Source organism: Drosophila pseudoobscura, chromosome X (genome assembly GCF_009870125.1).
Source record: "Drosophila pseudoobscura strain MV-25-SWS-2005 chromosome X, UCI_Dpse_MV25, whole genome shotgun sequence".
Classification (NCBI taxonomy): Eukaryota; Metazoa; Arthropoda; class Insecta; order Diptera; family Drosophilidae; genus Drosophila; species Drosophila pseudoobscura.
The window spans coordinates 43,812,696-43,831,406 of NC_046683.1; the positions used below are offsets into that span (position 1 = coordinate 43,812,696).

The 18,711-nt window shown below is 46.0% G+C and overlaps 7 protein-coding genes across 15 annotated transcripts in view; 2 read left to right on the plus strand and 5 right to left on the minus strand.

The window, feature by feature from the left end:
• The window catches only part of LOC6900385 (uncharacterized), a 48,821-nt gene extending 43,880 nt beyond the window's left edge, over positions 1–4,941 (plus strand). For all 3 annotated transcript variants that reach the window (XM_033384292.1, XM_033384294.1, XM_033384293.1), the window contains 10 exons: positions 607–798; positions 861–1,270; positions 1,333–1,548; positions 1,621–1,954; positions 2,024–2,290; positions 2,348–2,531; positions 2,587–2,793; positions 2,862–3,063; positions 3,126–3,219; positions 4,707–4,941. In XM_033384292.1, the coding sequence (XP_033240183.1) occupies positions 607–798; positions 861–1,270; positions 1,333–1,548; positions 1,621–1,954; positions 2,024–2,290; positions 2,348–2,531; positions 2,587–2,793; positions 2,862–3,063; positions 3,126–3,219; positions 4,707–4,736 (2,136 nt within the window). In that variant the 3' untranslated portion in view covers positions 4,737–4,941. The remainder of the gene's footprint in view (positions 1–606; positions 799–860; positions 1,271–1,332; positions 1,549–1,620; positions 1,955–2,023; positions 2,291–2,347; positions 2,532–2,586; positions 2,794–2,861; positions 3,064–3,125; positions 3,220–4,706) is intronic.
• LOC4812965 (zinc finger protein 337) lies at positions 4,923–7,647 on the minus strand. 3 transcript variants are annotated; one of them, XM_015187149.2, is made up of 5 exons: positions 7,481–7,647; positions 6,956–7,248; positions 6,374–6,899; positions 5,935–6,315; positions 4,923–5,873 (listed from the first exon to the last, which is right to left on the minus strand). In XM_015187149.2, exons 1-5 carry the CDS (start codon positions 7,553–7,555, stop codon positions 5,739–5,741), a joined length of 1,410 nt encoding a protein of 469 aa, XP_015042635.2. In that variant the 5' UTR covers positions 7,556–7,647; the 3' UTR covers positions 4,923–5,738. The 3 variants fall into 3 exon arrangements, with proteins under 3 accessions (XP_015042635.2, XP_015042636.2, XP_001353219.3); XM_015187150.2 differs by lacking the exon at positions 7,481–7,647 and having other exon boundaries at positions 4,923–5,863; positions 6,956–7,365; XM_001353183.4 differs by lacking the exon at positions 7,481–7,647 and having other exon boundaries at positions 6,956–7,365.
• Positions 7,648–7,930: 283 nt separating this feature from the next.
• LOC6900387 (Swt1 RNA endoribonuclease) lies at positions 7,931–10,161 on the minus strand. 2 transcript variants are annotated; one of them, XM_015187151.2, is made up of 5 exons: positions 9,941–10,161; positions 9,650–9,884; positions 9,123–9,418; positions 8,552–9,046; positions 7,931–8,487 (listed from the first exon to the last, which is right to left on the minus strand). In XM_015187151.2, exons 1-5 carry the CDS (start codon positions 10,044–10,046, stop codon positions 8,267–8,269), a joined length of 1,353 nt encoding a protein of 450 aa, XP_015042637.2. In that variant the 5' UTR covers positions 10,047–10,161; the 3' UTR covers positions 7,931–8,266. The 2 variants fall into 2 exon arrangements, with proteins under 2 accessions (XP_015042637.2, XP_002134780.2); XM_002134744.3 differs by having other exon boundaries at positions 9,123–9,884.
• Positions 10,162–10,534: 373 nt separating this feature from the next.
• On the minus strand, positions 10,535–12,791 carry LOC6900388 (ADP-ribosylation factor 1-like). Of its 3 annotated transcripts, none has more exons than XM_015187152.2 (5): positions 12,653–12,791; positions 11,882–12,098; positions 11,690–11,802; positions 11,369–11,488; positions 10,535–11,154 (listed from the first exon to the last, which is right to left on the minus strand). In XM_015187152.2, exons 2-5 carry the CDS (start codon positions 12,027–12,029, stop codon positions 10,990–10,992), a joined length of 546 nt encoding a protein of 181 aa, XP_015042638.1. In that variant the 5' UTR covers positions 12,030–12,098; positions 12,653–12,791; the 3' UTR covers positions 10,535–10,989. The 3 variants fall into 3 exon arrangements, with proteins under 3 accessions (XP_015042638.1, XP_002134781.1, XP_033240191.1); XM_002134745.4 differs by lacking the exon at positions 12,653–12,791 and adding an exon at positions 12,440–12,593; XM_033384300.1 differs by lacking the exon at positions 12,653–12,791 and adding an exon at positions 12,207–12,229.
• A 92-nt stretch (positions 12,792–12,883) lies between these two features.
• On the plus strand, positions 12,884–15,209 carry CSN3 (COP9 signalosome subunit 3). 2 transcript variants are annotated; one of them, XM_001353184.5, is made up of 9 exons: positions 12,884–13,057; positions 13,167–13,415; positions 13,484–13,746; positions 13,804–13,998; positions 14,068–14,244; positions 14,311–14,442; positions 14,504–14,686; positions 14,750–14,817; positions 14,875–15,209. In XM_001353184.5, the coding sequence occupies exons 1-9, from the start codon at positions 13,003–13,005 to the stop codon at positions 14,888–14,890; spliced, it is 1,338 nt and encodes a 445-aa protein (XP_001353220.3). In that variant the 5' UTR covers positions 12,884–13,002; the 3' UTR covers positions 14,891–15,209. The 2 variants fall into 2 exon arrangements, with proteins under 2 accessions (XP_001353220.3, XP_015042639.2); XM_015187153.2 differs by having other exon boundaries at positions 12,885–13,057; positions 13,484–13,749.
• Positions 15,210–15,362: 153 nt separating this feature from the next.
• LOC4813680 (uncharacterized) lies at positions 15,363–16,395 on the minus strand. Its single transcript, XM_001353185.5, has one exon. It carries the CDS (start codon positions 15,970–15,972, stop codon positions 15,769–15,771), a length of 204 nt encoding a protein of 67 aa, XP_001353221.1. The 5' UTR covers positions 15,973–16,395; the 3' UTR covers positions 15,363–15,768.
• A 477-nt stretch (positions 16,396–16,872) lies between these two features.
• On the minus strand, positions 16,873–18,447 carry LOC4813920 (uncharacterized). Its single transcript, XM_001353186.4, has 2 exons — positions 17,876–18,447; positions 16,873–17,806 (listed from the first exon to the last, which is right to left on the minus strand). The coding sequence occupies exons 1-2, from the start codon at positions 18,222–18,224 to the stop codon at positions 17,460–17,462; spliced, it is 696 nt and encodes a 231-aa protein (XP_001353222.3). The 5' UTR covers positions 18,225–18,447; the 3' UTR covers positions 16,873–17,459.
• Between the last annotated feature and the right edge of the window lie 264 nt (positions 18,448–18,711).

Genomic DNA, 18,711 nt, shown 5'->3' on the forward strand with positions numbered 1-18,711 from the left:
ACTCTCAGCACTCGAAAACACGTGAACACAACCGCATAAACACGTAGCCTCATGCTTAAAACAAACTTTAAATGAGCTTAAAATGTTCGACATTTAGTGGACATCAAGTGGCCGGACACATCAAAGCCATTGTGCTCAACTACTTAGAGGCAGCACTGCCTTGACCATTTCCCCACCATCCTCCCTAGCCCCCTACGACGGCAATGGCCAGATGAATGTAACCAAAAATCACGTATACGTCCAGTGGCCATTAAGTAATACGAGAGCACTGTGTTGCCAGCTGCACTTAGGTCCACTTCTTTACAGCAATTACCGTTCTCTTCCGCACTCCGCCCAGCCCCCAGCCCTCCCCGTTTTTTTTTTTTTTTTTTGGCTATGCACGGCCTTCGGCATCAGTTACTAGTTAGTGCCTCGCCCCTGCCACTCTTCCACATGATGGGGCACACAGGCACACTGTGCACCCAGCAAAAAACACCCACATTTGTCGCTCGTCTCACTCATTTCGTTCTCTCCTCATCCACTCTGCTCTCTCTCTCTCTCTCTCTTTCTCTCTCTTTGTTTGTATCCATCTCCGGCTGTGTTTTTCCTGGTCTCTGGCACCCGCAGGACTACGTGACCGTCTACGATGGCTACACCACACGTGACCCCATCATATTGAAGTTCTGCGGCGGAGGTCAGGCGGTGCCGGCGGCCGTTTCCAGCGGCCCGGAATTGTTGGTCGAGTTCAGCACGTCCCCGTTTGGCACCTTTACGGGCACCTCATCGCAGGTGCTGCCACTCTACGGATTCCAACTGGAGGTGAGAGCTCTCCCACCATCCGCCCAGCGACGTGTTAATCACTCTCGTCGTGCCACACACAGGTCGAAGTTCAGTTCGTGGACATCCAGAGCCCCACGTACTCGAAGAACAAGAAACCCTGCGAGTTCTGGATCCGCGGCGCTGGTCGCGGCATCCTCGAGAACCCGAAGCACTCGCTGGCCCCCAATTCCACGTGCCTGTACCACCTCCAGGGCATGGGCGTCTTCAAGACCTTCGACCACCTGAGCCTGTCGCGTCGCATCAACAGTCAGTCGGGTATGCACCAGCCCCTGTCGCGCTTCAAGGTCTGGATATCTGTGCTGAAGTTCAATCTGGACCCGGAGTTTGGTCAAATGGATGAGACATCCGTGGGTGCCATTGGCGTGCTGCAGACCCAGGAGGACTGCAGCGGAATGCTGCGCATCTGGGATGGCACACTCAGAGATCCGCCCGTATGCAAGGACCTCAACTGGTGAGTGCTGCTGGGCTGCTGCTTCCCTCTGGCCCCAATCTAACCAGACTCTAACCTTCCAGCGTTACGGAAACCAATAGCTACAACACTGTCGGGCATTACGCCCACAATTCCACCAATGTGATTGCCCGATTCTGTCGTGGCACGATTCCGCGCACCTGCGACCGCTCCAACATCAACGAGACCTATGCCAGACCCTGCACCATCTCCGAGAGCTACGTTTCCAGCAACGATGCCATCACCCTGGAGCTGCGCAACACCGAATCCACAGTGTTGAGGTGTGTATACTATATTTATCCACTGCTACTCGACTCTTCATCTCTTCGACTCTTCTCTTGTTTTCTTCATAGACCACTGGACTTCAAGCTAAAGTACGAGTTCATTGACCTGCACCAGGACGGACTGCCATGGGGCGGCGGGGAGCACGACTGCAACAGGAAGTTTCTCAGCAGCATGATGGACCGCAAGGACCCAGCGATCTTCCGCAGTGTCCGCAACATCTTCCTGTTTGGCAGGGGCGGCACTCGCCACCTGAAGTGCATCTACAAGTTCGAGGCGCAGCGCGGCGAGAGGGTGCGTATCAAGCTGCGGAAGGTGACGACCACCAATCGGAACTGCTACTCGCGGCTGGACGAGGACATCAATCGATCCTTCTGCTACGGAGACACCAATGTCAGGATTGAGGTAGAGTCAGCGCGGGGATAAACCTATTCCAAGGGACCTCTTTTCAAAGTCTGTGTGTGTCCTTTGCAGATCTTTGAGCGACCCTATCACGACTCAATTCTGCTGCATCGTGGCTGTGTCTGCAACTCCTCGAATCAGTCCCACCTGCCCGTGGAATACACATCGACTGGACGCGATGTGGAGGTCCACTTCGTTGCCCAGAACATGACCACACTGGACGACCCGGACACGGTGAACTTTGAGGGAATGTTTGAGTTTGTGAAGGCCCCCACAAGCTGCAAGGATGGACGGCGCAAGTTCGGCCCCAGTGGCACCATAGACATGACCTTTGGCGATGTGAGTGTAGAACATCTCCGGCTTATAGCTTGGTTTATCCGAATGATCTACTTCCAGGTTGAATGCCGCTCCAGACCCTGGCTGATTGAGCCCTCGAATGGCAACAAATTCCTGTATGTGCGCCTCAAGGCCATCTTCCTCAGCAAATACAACCCCACAAAGACCCTGAACTCGACCTACCTGCAGACGGACACCTGGCGCTGTGAGACCAAGTCGAGGGCTGTGCTAACTACATCCGAAGGTGGGCTATCCAATCATTGCGCCCACGACATCGCTTAAATGCATCTCGTTTCCAGGTCTGACCATTGTGGCCTGTCCGCTCAGCCCCGACTCGAACGGCTATGAGTTTGTGGAGATTTACAGCTCTGGCTGGAACGAGCGACCCAACTTTGCTCTCGTGAATCGGTCCAGGGCCATCAGCGTGGAGTTCTTGCGCCCTGGCAATGGGGAGTACACCTTCAACTGGATGGAGCTGGTGCCAAGGCCCACTCTAAGCATGGCGGGTATGCAGGAATCATCCGACTATCTGTACCATTGAATATTCCTCATTCCGTATTTTGTAACCCCTCAGAGGACTGCCAGTTCAAGTGCCCGGAACTAGGGGCCTGCGTGAATGCCAGCGTCTGGTGCGACGGCGTCATCCACTGTCCCTCGGGCGACGATGAGGCCTTCCTGCAGTGCTCGGCACTGATGAAGCTTCCAGTTGAAATTCTGGCCACGCTCTGTCTGATCTTTGTGCTCTCGTGTTGTGCATTTGCTGCTTTTGCCTACAAGTAAGTCATTGATTAACATTGATCGTGATCTGATCTGATCTATCAATCCTTTTCAATCACAGGAAAATCAAACGCAAATTCCGCGGCTCATCGGTGCTACAGACGCGCCTCAAGTCGCTCAGCTCCATGGACACGGCCGTGCTGGATGAAAAGGAGGTGATTTGCTGACAAAGCGACAATTCTGTGCGTTACGTTGAGATCGATCGTGTGACCACGGTCTGATGCTCGACGGCCCCTAACGTGCAGAATTGTGCCCCGGAACTGAAACCCAAAGCAAATGCGAAACGCAACAATGAAACGATCAAAAACAAAAACAAAAAACAGGCCACCACTCGTATCTTGAAATCAAAATCAAAATCAAACCAAAAACCAATACCAGAATCAAAATCAGAATCAGACTCGTTCACCTGTTTTTTAAAATGCATTTATAAGAAAGTGAAATCCCGCGCAGAAACGGAAAACCGCAACAGATCGATCGCCACAGATTTCGTTGGTTCTCTATTTGTATTAATCTCTGTTTTATACCATGTAGATCGCGAGACTTCCGGATCGTGACTGGATCGTGTTTCGTTTGTTTTTTGTATTGTCGCGCAATTTTTATAAGCAATTTTCTAGGCCTAGGATTTTTCGTATGTATTTTCGATATGATTTCCAGACCTCTGATCCTCTGACACACACTGTACATACCAAACGATTGCGGAACAGACAGGACGGACCCGAACGGACCCGGCCGGACTGGACTCTGATCAGTTACAACTTCCACTAGGTTTGTGTCTTTGGTTCTTGCAGAGTACTCATAGACCTATGTAGATACAACTGTTTCCTAATAGACTTTAAGTGTATCGTCGTACTATGCTAATCCATAACTGACTAATCGGAAAGGAGAAGAGGATCGGATGATCATCAATGGGAAGGAAGAAGCGTAGTTTTTTTTTGGGGAATGTTCCAGAAACTCCCACAGCATTTATTATGCGGCGCACAAGAAGAAAATATAGAAAAGAAGAAACCATAAATAAAGATAATTAATATACCGAAAGGAGCAAGCAGATGGGAGGAAATTTAATCGACAGCTCCAAGTAGATCGTAAGTGAAAGTGAAAGTGAAAGTTGAGGATGTTTTACATTTTAAGATTGATGGATGATGCATCGTAAATCGTAAATTAGTCGCCAGGTTTGAGGTGGATCAGAGATAGAGTGAGGTGGAGGATAGTCGAATATGTCAATATATATAGAAGCTAGATGAATTCGTTAGTTGTTTAATAGACGTTGTAGTGATCATGGATAATATCAGCATAATCAAAGCTAAATCAAAGCTAAAATCAAAGCCAAGAACTTAGAGGTAGTGCGTCCGTCGTAATCGGAGTGTAGCCAAGTCGAAGTCGAAGTCTAAGTCAAAGTCAATGTCAATGTCATTCTCAAATCACGCCCATTGCTGTCTTTCAATAGTGCACTGTTCGCTCTCATAGACCAGACATGCCCACATCATCTAGCGCCTGCTCCCTCACACCAAAAAAAAAACCAACTCAAAACCAAATCAAAATCTTATGCATGGTAATCCTCGTCTCGTTCTCGTTGGCCCGGGACTTAATCGAATCCTTTTCTATTTTGTATTCTTTCTTTGAATATTCTTTTTTTGTGTCAAAGAAAAAGGCCGTCGTTGAGACCAAGATCTAAGGCTTGGGGATCAAGGGAGAGAGCAAGGCAAAGCCATATGCCCGGCCGGGCGAAAGGAGGGAGCAGGGATCAGGGACTCCAAAGAGGCAACACAGAGAATGAAATCAATCTCTGCAGTTGAAAATGCATTTTGTTGAAACTCTTTCTTTCCTTTTAAGAACTGTAAATAAAGTCGAATAGAAGCTGTATGATATTAACAATTTTACATTGAGCGTTTTATTTCCATTACAAACAAAATCATTCTACTACGAGTATCCTTCTTCCGAACTCCTTGAGTTGCGCTCGCAAATAGTGAACATCTTTTGATATTCGAATCAAACTCAGACAATAAACGTTGAAAGTCCTTTCTTTGTGGCTCAGAGGAACCGAACCTCTTTTTCCCCCTCCCCCTTACTTATAGCGAACGTAACGAGAACAGCAGATACATAATTTTAGGATATCGTCAGATCTGTGGATGATCTGCCGACGAATACATTCAAGCGTAAAGTAAATAAATAATATACATTATTAAACCAAACCTAAAGCTCAACTACTAAACTAATTAACTAAAATTAACTAAAGATTAACCAAGATCTACCAAGTTATTAGCAAAAACTGCCCGAATTGAAACAATTTTGTCGTAACCTTAGACTTAGCGAACGCGATCGATATTTGTGCTGATCTTGAATCCAAATATGGATGGATGAGAATTAGAATTTTAAATTTTAAATTAGTTTAAATATAAAACTTAACGGATAAACACGGAACACGATAAACCAGCATGACTAAAATTCAAATGTTGCAAAAAAGAAATCATATCAGATTCTAAAATGATATTAAAATTAAATCAAAAACTGAACAACTTAATAAACAAGCATTTAAATCCCCCAAACAACTGCACGAGAACATTATTTCACACCCCATCCCCAAACTCTTTACAGCGAATTGGAATACAAACATACATAAAACAGAACATGTCCTCACGGGCGCTATACCAGGATGGGATTCATTGAGAAAGTCGATTCAATCTTTCAAGTACGTGGGGAACTGAGTGTCGTCTGAGGTCGGCGCTGGTATGGTTACCCCGCCCGTGTCCACGGCTGGCTCATGTGGCATCGAGTCGACGCTCTCCAGCGGCATGAAGCAATCTGCAGATATCTAATTATACACGTTAAAGTAAACCCTTAAAAGACGATAGACATTTTATACTATCACCCACCTCGTTGTTCTTGTCGCTTAGCTTGCGCGGATACTTAAAGCCAGCGGCCCTTGCGGCATCCATGGAGTCCTCGCAGTTGGTAATCAGCCCCTGGCGATGATCCTGCTTGTGTGCCTGCAGTCGCTTTGCGTTAATCGAGGTGTAGCTGCAGAGATCGCAGCACAGATCGCGGTAGGCATCGGCATGGTTCATTCGCATGTGGCGCTTCAAGGCATTGGCTTGGATGCAGCCGTAGTCACAGTGACCACACTTCAGGGTGCTCTGCTTGGAGGCGCTGCCGTGGCGTTGTCGATGCTTGTGCAGGACACTGGGATCTCGCGTTGAGAACTTGCACTGTTCACACTGCAGCGGCTTCTCGCCCGTGTGCTGACGCATGTGGATCTAATGAATGGTAGAGAGTAAAATGATAATGCTCCGGGCAACCATGGGGTACACTCACTATCAGGCTAGCCTTGCGCGCCGTCTTCTTGCCACAAACATTGCATATAAACGGCTTTATCTTGTTGTGCACCGTCTTCACGTGCTTGGAGAGCGTTTTGCCATTGACAAATCTACGATTGCAAATCTCGCAGGTCTTCTCAGCATAGTATTTGTTCATTTTTGGCGTTGCAGTGGTCGCCGTTGGCTGAGACGGAAGCTCGTCGGACTGATCCTTCAATTTCCGCCGTCGCTGGACAGCTGCGAGGGAGCGGAGAACCCTCGAACGCCACTTCTTGTGCACTCGCATATGTCGCCAGACGAGCGCCGACACAGGTGCGTTGTAGGTGCAGTCCAGAGCGGGACAGCGTAGCAAATCCACATCGATTTGATGAACTTTCCACAGGTGGGCAGAACAACGCCTCCAGTTTACCATCTCCAAGCCGCATTCGCAGCAGGCGAAACTGCTGCCCTTGTGGCATCTACGATGCACCTCCATCTTGCTGGCATCCTCGAACTTAAATAGGCACTCCTTGCTCGCGGAACACCTAAAAGGGAATGGCATTCGATTAAAGATTGGAGGACGGACTCTTTGGACACTTACGGCACTCGCATATTGGCACGCAGCACGAGTCGAAAGTCCTTAAATGGCATCGGCTGCAGATCTGTTGGTGGCGGGGCTGCAATCTCTACTTGATTTTCATTAGTTTTCTTCTCCAGGGTGCACCTGGAGGCATTCGATTCTGCCTTTGTTGGTGTCTTTACTGCTTTGTTGCCGGCAACTGGCTGACAGCCATGGTAAAAGACCATATGACCACGCAAGTCCTCCATTAGATCGTACTGACGAAGGCACAAGCTGCACACAAACACGATGCGATGCTGGACCTCCATGTCTTCCTTAATTAAATAATAAATAAATAATTGCGTATTGTTTGGCTTCAATCTCTTGTTTTGTTCGTTAAATACACGGTAAATACACATTTGCTACATGTCAACTACATATTTATGTAAAAACGTAAGTGTTGTAGGAATGCTAAGACTACTTTTTTCTCTTTATCTATGAGTATAGACATTTGTATACCCCATTTATTTTCTTTAATTTATCGCTCAGGCTCCGGGTTTTACTTACTTTTGCATTTTCAACCGAAACGTTCCGTCTTCGATTTGAGGTGCTGTTCCGTTTTGATTTGTTTGATTTTCTCATGTCCTGTTAGGCGCATTATTTAGTGCTGTTAAGAGCATCCAAAGTATCGATAAGCATATCGTGCTGCATCAGCTGTTAGCACGAAAATCTAAAGTACTGTTGCCCTGTCAATTTATTTGGAAGCTAAATTTTAGGTTGGGTAAAAAGAATTATTTAAAAAAAATAGGTCAATAGGTCATTTTTTTTCTTTTGCACTTAAGAATTCGTTTTTTTGTAGAAAAATCGGTTTTTTTTTGGCAGGGAAAATATTTCCGTTTGAAAACGTTTTGGAAAAACGGGGGCACCAACATTTCCGTTTTGAAAAGGAAATCGGATGATTCGGATATATCATGGATGAGGATTTAGTTATACCCTTACGGCTCCCATAATTGTTGATTTTTTCTGTTATATGTATATGCACTACCTTTTATTTTTGCGGGCTATTCTCTCGATATTGCAAATACTTAATTTCTTCATTTCAATGAATTTCAGTTCAAAAAACTGCTTAACAGTTCCACTAAGGCAACGTTAGGTGCTCCATACAGTGAACATCACTGGTGGGTGCCTAAAAACTTGTATGTACATGTACTATGTACATCTAAATATAATTTGATATTGTTTTGTACTTCATGTTGGCCGCGGTGCAATGGCTTTACTTTTGTATATACACGTATCCTATCACAAACGCAGTCTTTGCTGTTCCTCGTCGCTGGACTCGGCACCTCGTGCCGCTCAATCGAGAGCGGCAAACTCATCGGTATAGGCGGCCTTCAGGTCGGAGTGAGTAGAGACCGGTATGGCCGAGGACTTGGCCTTCAGGCGTAAATTGGCATCATTTGTCAGGAGTATCATGTGGGGAACTTCTTTTTTTAGCTGAAGGCAGCAGTTGACAACGCTATCATCACCACAATCCACTTCAATTAGGTGTTCCGACTCCTCCTCGGCTGATTGCGCTGATTAATGAACGAAATACCTATACGTTAGCCAGCAGAAAAGAACATCTAGATGGACTCTCACCTTGTATTTCCAGACTCTCATCAAATTTTTTGTTTAGAAAGCGAATGGCACGAATAGCCATCTGGCGCGTATTATTGTCATCATTTTTTCTGGCCTTGAGCCTGTCCAGCTCCTTGATAACTATATAGGGAATAAACAGCATGCTTCCCACGGTTCCAGGCAGCACAACTTTCGTAAGATCCTCCACAAATGAGCAGCTGTGCATGAGCACATTTGTGTCGAGGACAAAGTACATGTGATCCAACCGACGAGCCGGCAGTTCATTCAACTCGCCGTCCTCTGATTTCTTGTTTAGTATCAGATCACAGTCTTCCCAATCCATCGGCTCTTGCTCCAACTCCAGGTCTGGCTCTGGCTCTGCTACCTTCGGCTTTTTGCCTATAAATGCATTCGGAATATCTGGCAGTATTGAACGGCCATTATTGTTCCGCTCTTTTGGCTCCTGCTTCTCCTGTTGCCTTAAGGAAGCTCGAAATTGTGTTAGACGCTGGTTGGCTACACGTGAGAATATAAAAAGAAAGAAACTCTGGATGAGACGGGCAACGAAGCAGCAATTATTCACAGCACCTACCACTTGTCGAGCTGCCCGATTGAACACGATTGCTGGAATCCAGCAGCGCCTTGGGTTTTTCCCAGGTTTTTGCCTGATCCCTGAGGCGCTCTCGTATAGATTTCGCTGGTGCCAGCGGTGATTGCGACAGTCCAAGGAAATTTGATCTGCGACTCTGTGGCGTGTCTGGTGTTAGTGGCGATGGCGATGGCGACGATGCAAACGCATTTGACCTGCGACTCTGTGGAGGGCGTGGCGTCTCTGGTGATAGAGACGTTGCAAAGGTTAAACACTTACTACTTTGTGACGAGCGTGATGTTTCTGGTGTCAGCGATGCCGATGGCGACGGTGCGAAGGTCAAGGACCACCGACTATGTGAGGCACCTGAAGTTGCATTACTGCTGATGGTCTGGGAGGCTGACGACAAGGCATTTTGATGGCTTCTCTTACTGTCCTGGTAGTCATTGTTTGGTTTCTTATCCTTCCGACGCTTCAAGTCTATCTGCAATCGCTTAAGACTATTCTGAGCTGGCTGTTTGTTGGTGGATGTTTCTGGTGTCAGCGATGCCGATGGCGACGGTGCGAAGGTCGAGGACCACCGACTATGTGAGGCACCTGAAGTTGCATTACTGCTGATGGTCTGGGAGGCTGACGACAAGGCATTTTGATGGCTTCTCTTACTGTCCTGGTTGTCATTGTTTGGTTTCTTATCCTTCCGACGCTTCAAGTCTATCTGCAATCGCTTAAGACGATTCTGAGCTGGCTGTTTGTTGGTGGGCCTTGCTACAAACCGAATGATTACTTTGCAAATGTAACAAAAGAATCAATTTACGACTTACCATTGCTCTGGCGATGATTGTAAATCGTTTGCATAGCTTCGCCCTCGGCCAGTGATGTCTTGCTTCCTAATTTACTGCCATTCTTGAGCGTGCCATAGCCAAACATCCTGTTTTTTTCAGCATTTAATTATTATATTGCTATTTTTGGACTGGATTAGAGAATAATACATCGACCGTAACATCGATTACATTGATGTGCAGACATACGATGTTTTTTTTTATCAATTTAGATATATCCACTGCATGGCTTTGTTATCGATAGGGAACACTACCAATACACGACGTGGTTTTTTTATATTATATACTGTCCGGCTCCGGATTTTACTTACTTTTGCGTTTTCAGCCAAAACGTTCCGTTTAAGTTTTTAGGTTTTGCCGTTTTTTAAATATTTCTGATCGATATATATCACTTTCCCATGTCCTATGAAGCGAACAATTTGGGGCTGTTAAGCGCACAATTTAGTGTTATCTGTGATGTTTAACAGATTTTATTCCGACTTATCGATAACCAAATCGGATTCAATCATTTTGTTGCCCTGACAAACTATTTCAAGCCTAAATAAGAGGTTGGATAAAAAAGAATTGCCCTGGTAATGGTGTCAAATATATTTTAATACATCAATAATTTACATATATTTTTCCCTTTGCAATTAAGATATGTTTGCTATATAAAAAGCGGTTTACTTTTCATTTCGATGAGGAAATTCTGTCCGTTTTGAAAATGAAATCGTTGTCTTTGCGAAAGTGAAAACTGGAGCTTCCGTGAACGTCTGGCTTGAGACATCTATCATTGCAATTCTATGATTATATTCAATAAGGCTTAATGTCTTTACTTCAAACTACATTATCAGGCCTCACGTTCCCACATACAACGTACTCGTCTACTGCTGGGGTTCTCTAGGGTTGCAGGCAGCATATTTTCTTTCCATGGAAATAAGATTAAATTTCTTGGCTGACCAATAATCGTTTTCCTGTGTCGTGTATCTGTATGCTGGAGGTTTTAGTTGCTAGTATGTCTTTATCATGTTGTGGTTATAGTTATAGTTTGTTTAGCGATTAGCGTTCTTCAATTGATTAGACAACCACTCGAGCCCCTCGTAGAGCCCATCGCCGTTAGTGGCACACGTCGATTGAACGTGACAGTTGCGGTTGGTCAATGAGTGCAAACCAAGCTTGTCGGCTACTTCAGCTGCACTCATTGCATTTGGCAGATCCTAAAACGATTCAACAAAATAATGGGATCATGTGAGGATCATCGATAATTAAAACATATAAGTAGTCTTGACGATATCTGGAATATCAGTCCCGTCTTGAAACAAAATAAACTTTGACTAATCATAGTATGGATCATAACAAGTTATTAACATAAGTGCACGGTCTAAAACGTTGTCACCGGATGGGTGCTTTATGCGGCAATCGCATGCTTACCTCTTTGTTGGCGAATATTAGCAAGACTCGAAGCTCGTCCTCCACCATCATACGCCTCAATTCATCTCTCGCCTCTTCAATACGCTCTCGGTCATTGCTGTCAACGACGAAGATGATAAACTGTACAAGAACCAAAAACGTATTCCAATTAGTGCATATATGCAGAATTAAAGCAATAACTTTTGTGGGTGCATATTGACAAATCAGTCCCGTCTTGAAACAAAATAAACTTTGAATAATCATAGTATGAATCATAACAAGTTATTAACATCATCTAGAAGGGGTCTGTAGTCCTATTGATGCCGAGATCTATGCACTTACTTGTGTCATGTGTAGGAAGTATTGTCTCCACAATGGACGAATTCTGTCTTGGCCGCCCACATCCCACACTGTAAAGGTAATATTCTTGTATTCAACAGTCTCCACATTGAAACCTGTTGGGATTGGAACAGAACAAAACATATAGAATGAGTACCGAGAATAGTCATAGCTGCTAGGCCTAGATTTACTTACCAATTGTAGGTATCCCTGTTATAACTTCGCCTAATTTAAGTTTGTACAGAATTGTGGTTTTACCAGCGTTATCCAAACCGACCATCAATACGTTAATTTGCTTCTTGCCAAAGAGCCCTTTGAATAGATTGGCGAATGCATTTCCCATTGTTGCTCGCCTATCATTCGATGCTTTAGGTTGGAGGAGATGGAAATCTGAGATGGGAAATTGGAGATTCTGCAAATAAACCAAACAAAATAGATGTTTTAATGAACCTAACCTAACTAATGATGGTATGTGGTACAGGATTTCACTTATTGGTACTGCCCTAACAACTGCTATTACATGCGACCGCGTTGTAAATCCGGCAATTGAAACTGAATCGCATTTTTATTGAGAGTGTTTCCACTGAAGTAATCGTTCCCATCAATTTGACGAGTTGATAACGTGTTTAGTCATAACAGTTCTTATAAAATATAGCTAAAATTTTATTAAACTAGACTATGCGTTGACCAGTTCCCTGGCCATTTTCGAGATAACTTTGGTTGGGTTGAGAACACTGCCTTCATGGGACGTACAAACTTATCAAATTGCCGGATAAAATTTTACTGCAGCCAGAATCCATGATTTCTCTATAACTAAAGGCTGATCGCGAACAACTTCGGTTTGATTTTACTAGTGCACTTGGAGTGTCGCCCAGCGGCGATGGAATCTCCGCAAAAACACGTGGGTTGTGAAAATGTCTTTTTTTTTGCTGCTGATATAAATATTTTCTTTACAATTAAATTTACCTTTCGTTCAAGTCTAACGCCAACTTGTAATTCTTTGAAATTTGCTTCGCAGACATCTTGAGTTTGATTTTTATTTTATAATTTGAAAAATTGTACAATATTTGAAGCAGAAATTGGGTCTCTAGTGTGGGAAAACTTAAATTTTCAGCCATGTGAAGATCAGGGGTATTGAACAAATTCCATCGATAGTAAGCCGCAAATAAGAAATACGCCTTATCGATAGTACTTGCGATTTTTTTCCAGTCTCTATGCTCCTTGTATTGTGCGACTCTTTTATTCGGCTTTCCTAAGGAAATTAGCGTTTTTCATATATAATTAGTAATTAAATAGAGTCCTCGGAGTTAGCCAACATGGGGAGCGCACTAGAAAACTTTGTTAATCAAGTGCGCACGATGAGCGCGTCCGGTTAGTGTTTGGGGCAAGCCGGCCAGTGTTCCGGCAACTTGCGAATTTTTGCCTCCGCCTCTGCTTTTATGCGTCTTATTTATGCATGACTGTTCTGTTTGGATTGCAGGCAGCTTCAGGGAGCTGGCCGACGATCTGCCAGAGTCGGTGTCGCTTTTGGCCCGCAACTGGAGCATACTGGACAATGTGCTGGAAACGCTCGACGTGCAACAGCATACGCTGGGCGTGCTCTATGTGCTACTGGCGAAACTGCACAGCGCGGCGACCGCCAATCCGGAGCCCGTGCAAATCATTCAGCTGATGCGCGACTTTGTCCACCGCAACAATGTGGAGCAACTGCGATTCGCCATATGCGCCTGTGGGTAGAGCTGGCCTCAAAAGAACCTGATTGTGAGATGAACACTATAATTTTTTACCTCTCCACAGTCTACGAAACTTGCCATTTGTTCACGGACTATCTTGTCCAGAAGAACCTAAGCATTCTGGGCATCAAAATCATGGCGCGGGCCGTTGACCAGATCCGCCAAATAGACTCACAGCTAACCCCCATACATGCCGATCTCTGCCTGCTGAGCCTGAAGGCGAAAAACTTCAATCTGGTGCTGACCTACTTGGATGGAGACATCACCGACATCTCCACGGCGGCCGCCGAGTGCAAGACCCAGCAACAGCAGCAGTCTCAGCACACGGTGGTGAGGGCCTTACATTTTTAACTTTGAGCTGATTCTAATCCGATTGCCTTGCAGGACGCTAATAACGATGCCAAGTACTTTCTGCTGTTCTACTACTACGGCGGTATGATCTACACGGCTGTGAAGGACTATGATCGTGCCCTGTACTTCTTTGAAGTGTGCATCACAACCCCGGCCATGGCCATGTCGCACATTATGCTGGAGGCGTACAAAAAGTTTCTCATGGTTTCGCTCATCGTAGAGGGCAATGTAAGACAGCTTTGTGATCCAAAATCTTGCCCAATCTTCCTCTAATCTATATCCCAATGGCAATTACAGATAGCGTTTATACCAAAAAACACACAGGTTATTGGCCGCTTCATGAAGCCAATGGCCAGTCACTATCACGATCTGGTTAATGTGTACGCGAATTCCTCTAGCGAGGAGCTGCGCATCCTCATCCTCAAGTACAGTGAAGCATTTACGCGTGATAGCAACATGGGTCTGGCCAAGCAGGCAAGTCGATCGATGGACTGTTCCTATTTCCCAAATGATTATCGCTAGCGAGATCTTTGTCTCTAGGTAGCCACCTCCTTGTACAAGCGAAACATTAAGCGGCTCACGAAAACCTTCTTGACGCTCTCCCTTAGCGACGTTGCCAGTCGTGTGCAGCTGTCCGGTGCAGCGGAGGCAGAACGCTACATCCTGAACATGGTGAGTGAAATGTAAATGGTTCTGTTTGATCATACTGCCATATGGGTGTCCCTGTCCACAGATAAAATCGGGGGAAATATACGCAAGCATCAATCAAAAGGACGGCATGGTTTTGTTCAAAGACGATCCAGAGAAATACAACTCACCGGACATGTTCCTAAATGTACAAACGAACATAACGCAGGTTCTGGATTTAGTTAAACAAATCAATAAAATGGAAGAGGAGATCATATTGAACCCTATGGTGGGTTTTTCGACCATCAAAAATGCTTGAATCCCTTTGAATTATCTTTGATTTTAATTACAGTATGTGAAAAAGGCTCTGGGCAGCCAAGAAGATGACCTAACGTCGCAGCACCCAAAGACCTATTCAGGGTAAGTGTGCAAACATCCGTTATTGAATTTGTAATTTTTACTTTTGTACTTTTACAGCGATCCCACAGATTGATGATACCACCGCAGCAGCAAACACCCCCCAACCAGCAGCTGGGATCACAATCCCTGTTGACTGCCATTAAACGTATGCTCATCCAGGTCCCCCAACAACCCAATGAGATATCCCCACTCATGTCGGAGATGCAAGCAAGGCCCTGGGCCAACGAGGAGCTGCACAGGCCAGCACTCATCCTCAGCTTCAGCAGCCAACAACTGAAACTGCGCTCCAATTGCAACATTTATAGATGAACATGCTATTTTAAATAAACTATGTATAAATCTATGACTAAGCCAGGGGGGCCTACAGCAGCTCTCCCCTCTACTACACTCTATCTCTTATCACGTATTGATTGCGCTTGACTCACAAGCTATTTGGTAGATAGATAGCAGGTTACGCTGCAAACGATAAGGAGGGTATGCCGTTTGCTTTCGATCAGGCGACGTTTACGAGCCCCAATTACTCTGCACTTGCTTCGCGATCTTAATTGCTGCTTGCTTAATGCTCAAGTCGTTTATTTATGTACATTATAATGCATATGTAACCTAACCTTAGGACAATAAGAACGTTTAGGTGACTAGAGACTGCCCCCTCGCCGCAGTTCGATGGTGGGGGGCAGTGGCTTATGGCTAGTGTAAGTCTAAGTGTATGTTCAGAGTTTAGGGCTAATTGCTTTAGTTTATATCAGGATACGTTTTACGTTTTACGTTTACGAGTAGTTTGTGTTTGTGTTTCTGTGTCTGTGTCTGTTTTGCGGTACGTGGGTGTACCGCCAGCTGTCGACTCCAAGACTCGGAGCATTCTGTCGTCGGGCTTCGCTGAGATTCTCCCGCGCCGCACCGCACCGCGGCGAGCCGAGCCAAGCCGCCAGCTGCTGCTTCTGCTGCGCCTTCTTAACCGGTTTTCAGCGGGTCTATCTCCGCTATGGAGGTCTTCAGCTCGTGTGTAGAAATCGGACTCGATATGGGATCGCCGCTGTTGATGCTGCGATACAGCTTATGGACCACATTGACCAATATGAAGCACAGAATGAGCACCAGTAGCGACATGAATGCATACGCCAAGACCAAAGGGGTGTCCGAGATGGGATCCAGCATTTTGATAGTCGTCTTTTTCGTCGTTGCTCTTTACTTGAACACGCTTCAAATTTTTCTGATACTTTGTACTGTACGGCTCACCGAAACAAAAAATAATGTGCAAGTATATATTTTGACAGTGACAGTGGAAGCAAAGGCAAATGCGGGAGACAGTCCAAAACGACAAAGCGACCAAACGACCAAACGACCAAGCGACCAACCGGACGACACACAGAGAACGTCAAACCGAACCGAAACAGAAACAGAAACAGAACTGAAACGCGTATGCTAATTAAGTATCGTATATTGTATGGTGTATTATGGGGTACGTGTGTGTTCCTGTTGGAAAATAAAATGCCGCGCGTCGGTGGGTCGTGTGTGCGTCGCTTGACACCTGCCTGAGAACTGAACTGAATCGAGCGAATCGAGTTAAATGAATGGAACTTTGTTTGGCATTACGTATACGATTCGTTGCCAGATTGTTTGTCGTCGTGTTTGTGCTGGTGCTGGTGCTGTAGAGACTGTTGTGCTCCGCCGTCTGTCTGGGAGTAGTTTTTTTTTTTTTGTGTTTTGATAAGCGGCTTGTGCAATCCGAATCCGAATCCGAATACTGTGAGTACAATCTGAGACTTGGACCGCGATTAGACAGGTTCTGGAGCTTTCCCTTTGACCAGGGCTCAATGCTTTTCATCTGACTGCGTGCCTGGAGCCAAGCGAGCGACTTATGAGAGTATAATTCATAGAATTCCAGCCGTACTCTCACTCGAGCATTGCAATCAAATCAACAGCGCCGCCTTCTTAATTGGTTGCCTCAATAAAGAATGAAATGGCGTCTAGCAAATTGCTTGGGGACCCTGGATGATTGTGATCACGATGATGATGATGGTGATGGTGATGGTGGTGGTGGTGGTGAAGCGATGTTCTGGTCGGCCACTGCGACTTGGCCATTACCAGCGATAAGGTGCGTGGGGAGGTGGAGGATAGATCTAGAACTGGCTTGGCTCTAGAACATCTTTATCTATTGATAACGTTTCCACGCAATCACAATGATAAGCGCATAGCCAGACTTGGGGACATTGACAGAGACAGGTGCCACAGGTGCGAGGCGAGTACATTCCCCCTTGTGCACCGCACTTGAAACAAAACAAAAACGTACCCCATACCATGCCTTTGCCAGTCACGCGATTCTAATAGGCTGGCGTGAGCCCAGTGCGCCCAGCGACGACCCACTGGCCGGACGACCCTGAAACCACAGAGAGGCCTGTCTCCGCGGACTAGACTATGAATAGAGTATTCGACGACGACTCCACTTTAATCGCATGCACGATGTGAGAGCGAGCAGGCGCTCGAAACGAGTTCTACACAAAATCAAAAATGAAAAACCTAATTATAGATGCATCCGAGATGCCCCCCTCTTCGTGCCCCACATTCCACAGTCATACCATCGGCCTGCGCTGCTGTGCTTTATGCTGTGCTTTATGCTGTGCCGGTGCCGATGGCAGCCGGTCCTACTGTTCGTCTCCGGAATTGGGGTACTTCTCCGTCGCCACATGATGTTGTCCAGGGCGATCCGAGGGCTGCTCTTCCCGCAGCATGGTGGGTATGGTGGGCATGGTGGGCATGGTTGGACTGTGGCTGCACTTGAGCATGAATTTTAGCCGCGAGATCTTGGAGAGCTGGTCATAGTAGCGGATTATGCGGACGGATTCAGATGGGCGGTCCGTGACGGCGGCACAGACACAGACTGGTGGCTCGCGATCGCAGCTGCACGTGAAGCTGATGGAACGCCGGCTGGGACTCATGTCAAACTTAATGCCCACTAGATAGCAGGGCTCCAGGCTGAGCGTGATCCGCACTGAAAGGGCAAGCAGAACGAGAATGATGTCCTAGTTGTAGAGTCCAGAGCTTGGTCTGCCCGTCTTACCCGTCGTCGACTGGATGAATTGCGAGCGGTTCTGCAGCGAAATGGAGCGGTCACACATGCTGGACGTCTGGTGGGCTGACGATCTGCTGGTGGCTCTCTGGACACTCTGCAGATGGCGCACCGGTGAGTCGATGTAATCGCGAATGGCGCCCAGGGGCATGGGCATGGGCATGGGCATGGGTTGGTGGCCAGACAGCGGCAGATTGTCGTAGACGGAGATGTAGATCTTGTGGCTGATGTAGACCACAATGAAGCACATTATGCAGATGAGCAGCAGAATGAGACCATAGGTGAAGAGTCTGGGTATCAGAAAGATGGCGTCCAGCAGCATTGGAATGGCAGTTGCCATTTGACAGGAAACACAAATTCACAGAGGGGCGGATTTGGGAAAGCCAGTGGCAGTGGCAGTGGCAGTGCCAGTGGGATTGGGTTTGGGTTTGGGATGGTGGCCAGGTGCCGGGACAGGCCTCACAATCCATATATCGCACGCTCTCTTTGCTTGATTTTTGCAACATCTATGTAAATGTATTTATTTCTTATATTCTTGATGTATTTTTTGTGTATTTTTTTTTTGTTTGTTTTCTTCTTTTCTTTGTCAGTGTTTTTTTTGTTGTTGTTTTCAGTTTTAGTTTGCTTTTCCTTTTTCGGCATATAGTACATACGATTTTACATTGATAAGTTTATGTTTTTGTATTTAATTGTATTTCTCTGTATCCTCTCTCTCTCTCTCTCTCCATAGCTCTCTCCCTCTCTTTCACTGCTTTTTAGTTGAGGTTAGTTTTTTTTGCAATATTTCTCTGTGACCTTTGAGCCTAACCCGCCGGCGGGTACGGGGG

Coding starts and splice junctions, on each gene's coding strand:
- LOC4812965 (XM_001353183.4), bottom strand. CDS start 7,332: ATGTGTATTTACCGTGTATTTAACGAACAAAACAAGAGATTGAAGCCA. Junction 6,900..6,955: donor CGTGCCAATATGCGAGTGCC/GTAAGTGTCCAA, acceptor ATTCCCTTTTAG/GTGTTCCGCGAGCAAGGAGT. Junction 6,316..6,373: donor CGCGCAAGGCTAGCCTGATA/GTGAGTGTACCC, acceptor ACCATTCATTAG/ATCCACATGCGTCAGCACAC.
- LOC6900387 (XM_002134744.3), bottom strand. CDS start 10,046: ATGTTTGGCTATGGCACGCTCAAGAATGGCAGTAAATTAGGAAGCAAG. Junction 9,047..9,122: donor ATCGGGCAGCTCGACAAGTG/GTAGGTGCTGTG, acceptor TCTCACGTGTAG/CCAACCAGCGTCTAACACAA. Junction 8,488..8,551: donor TGAGAGTCTGGAAATACAAG/GTGAGAGTCCAT, acceptor TTCATTAATCAG/CGCAATCAGCCGAGGAGGAG.
- LOC6900388 (XM_015187152.2), bottom strand. CDS start 12,029: ATGGGAAATGCATTCGCCAATCTATTCAAAGGGCTCTTTGGCAAGAAG. Junction 11,803..11,881: donor AACAGGGATACCTACAATTG/GTAAGTAAATCT, acceptor CAATCCCAACAG/GTTTCAATGTGGAGACTGTT. Junction 11,489..11,689: donor ACTTCCTACACATGACACAA/GTAAGTGCATAG, acceptor GTTCTTGTACAG/TTTATCATCTTCGTCGTTGA.
- CSN3 (XM_015187153.2), top strand. CDS start 13,003: ATGGGGAGCGCACTAGAAAACTTTGTTAATCAAGTGCGCACGATGAGC. Junction 14,245..14,310: donor ACATGGGTCTGGCCAAGCAG/GCAAGTCGATCG, acceptor CTTTGTCTCTAG/GTAGCCACCTCCTTGTACAA. Junction 14,443..14,503: donor AACGCTACATCCTGAACATG/GTGAGTGAAATG, acceptor CCCTGTCCACAG/ATAAAATCGGGGGAAATATA.
- LOC4813680 (XM_001353185.5), bottom strand. CDS start 15,972: ATGCTGGATCCCATCTCGGACACCCCTTTGGTCTTGGCGTATGCATTC.
- LOC4813920 (XM_001353186.4), bottom strand. CDS start 18,224: ATGGCAACTGCCATTCCAATGCTGCTGGACGCCATCTTTCTGATACCC. Junction 17,807..17,875: donor ATTCATCCAGTCGACGACGG/GTAAGACGGGCA, acceptor TTGCCCTTTCAG/TGCGGATCACGCTCAGCCTG.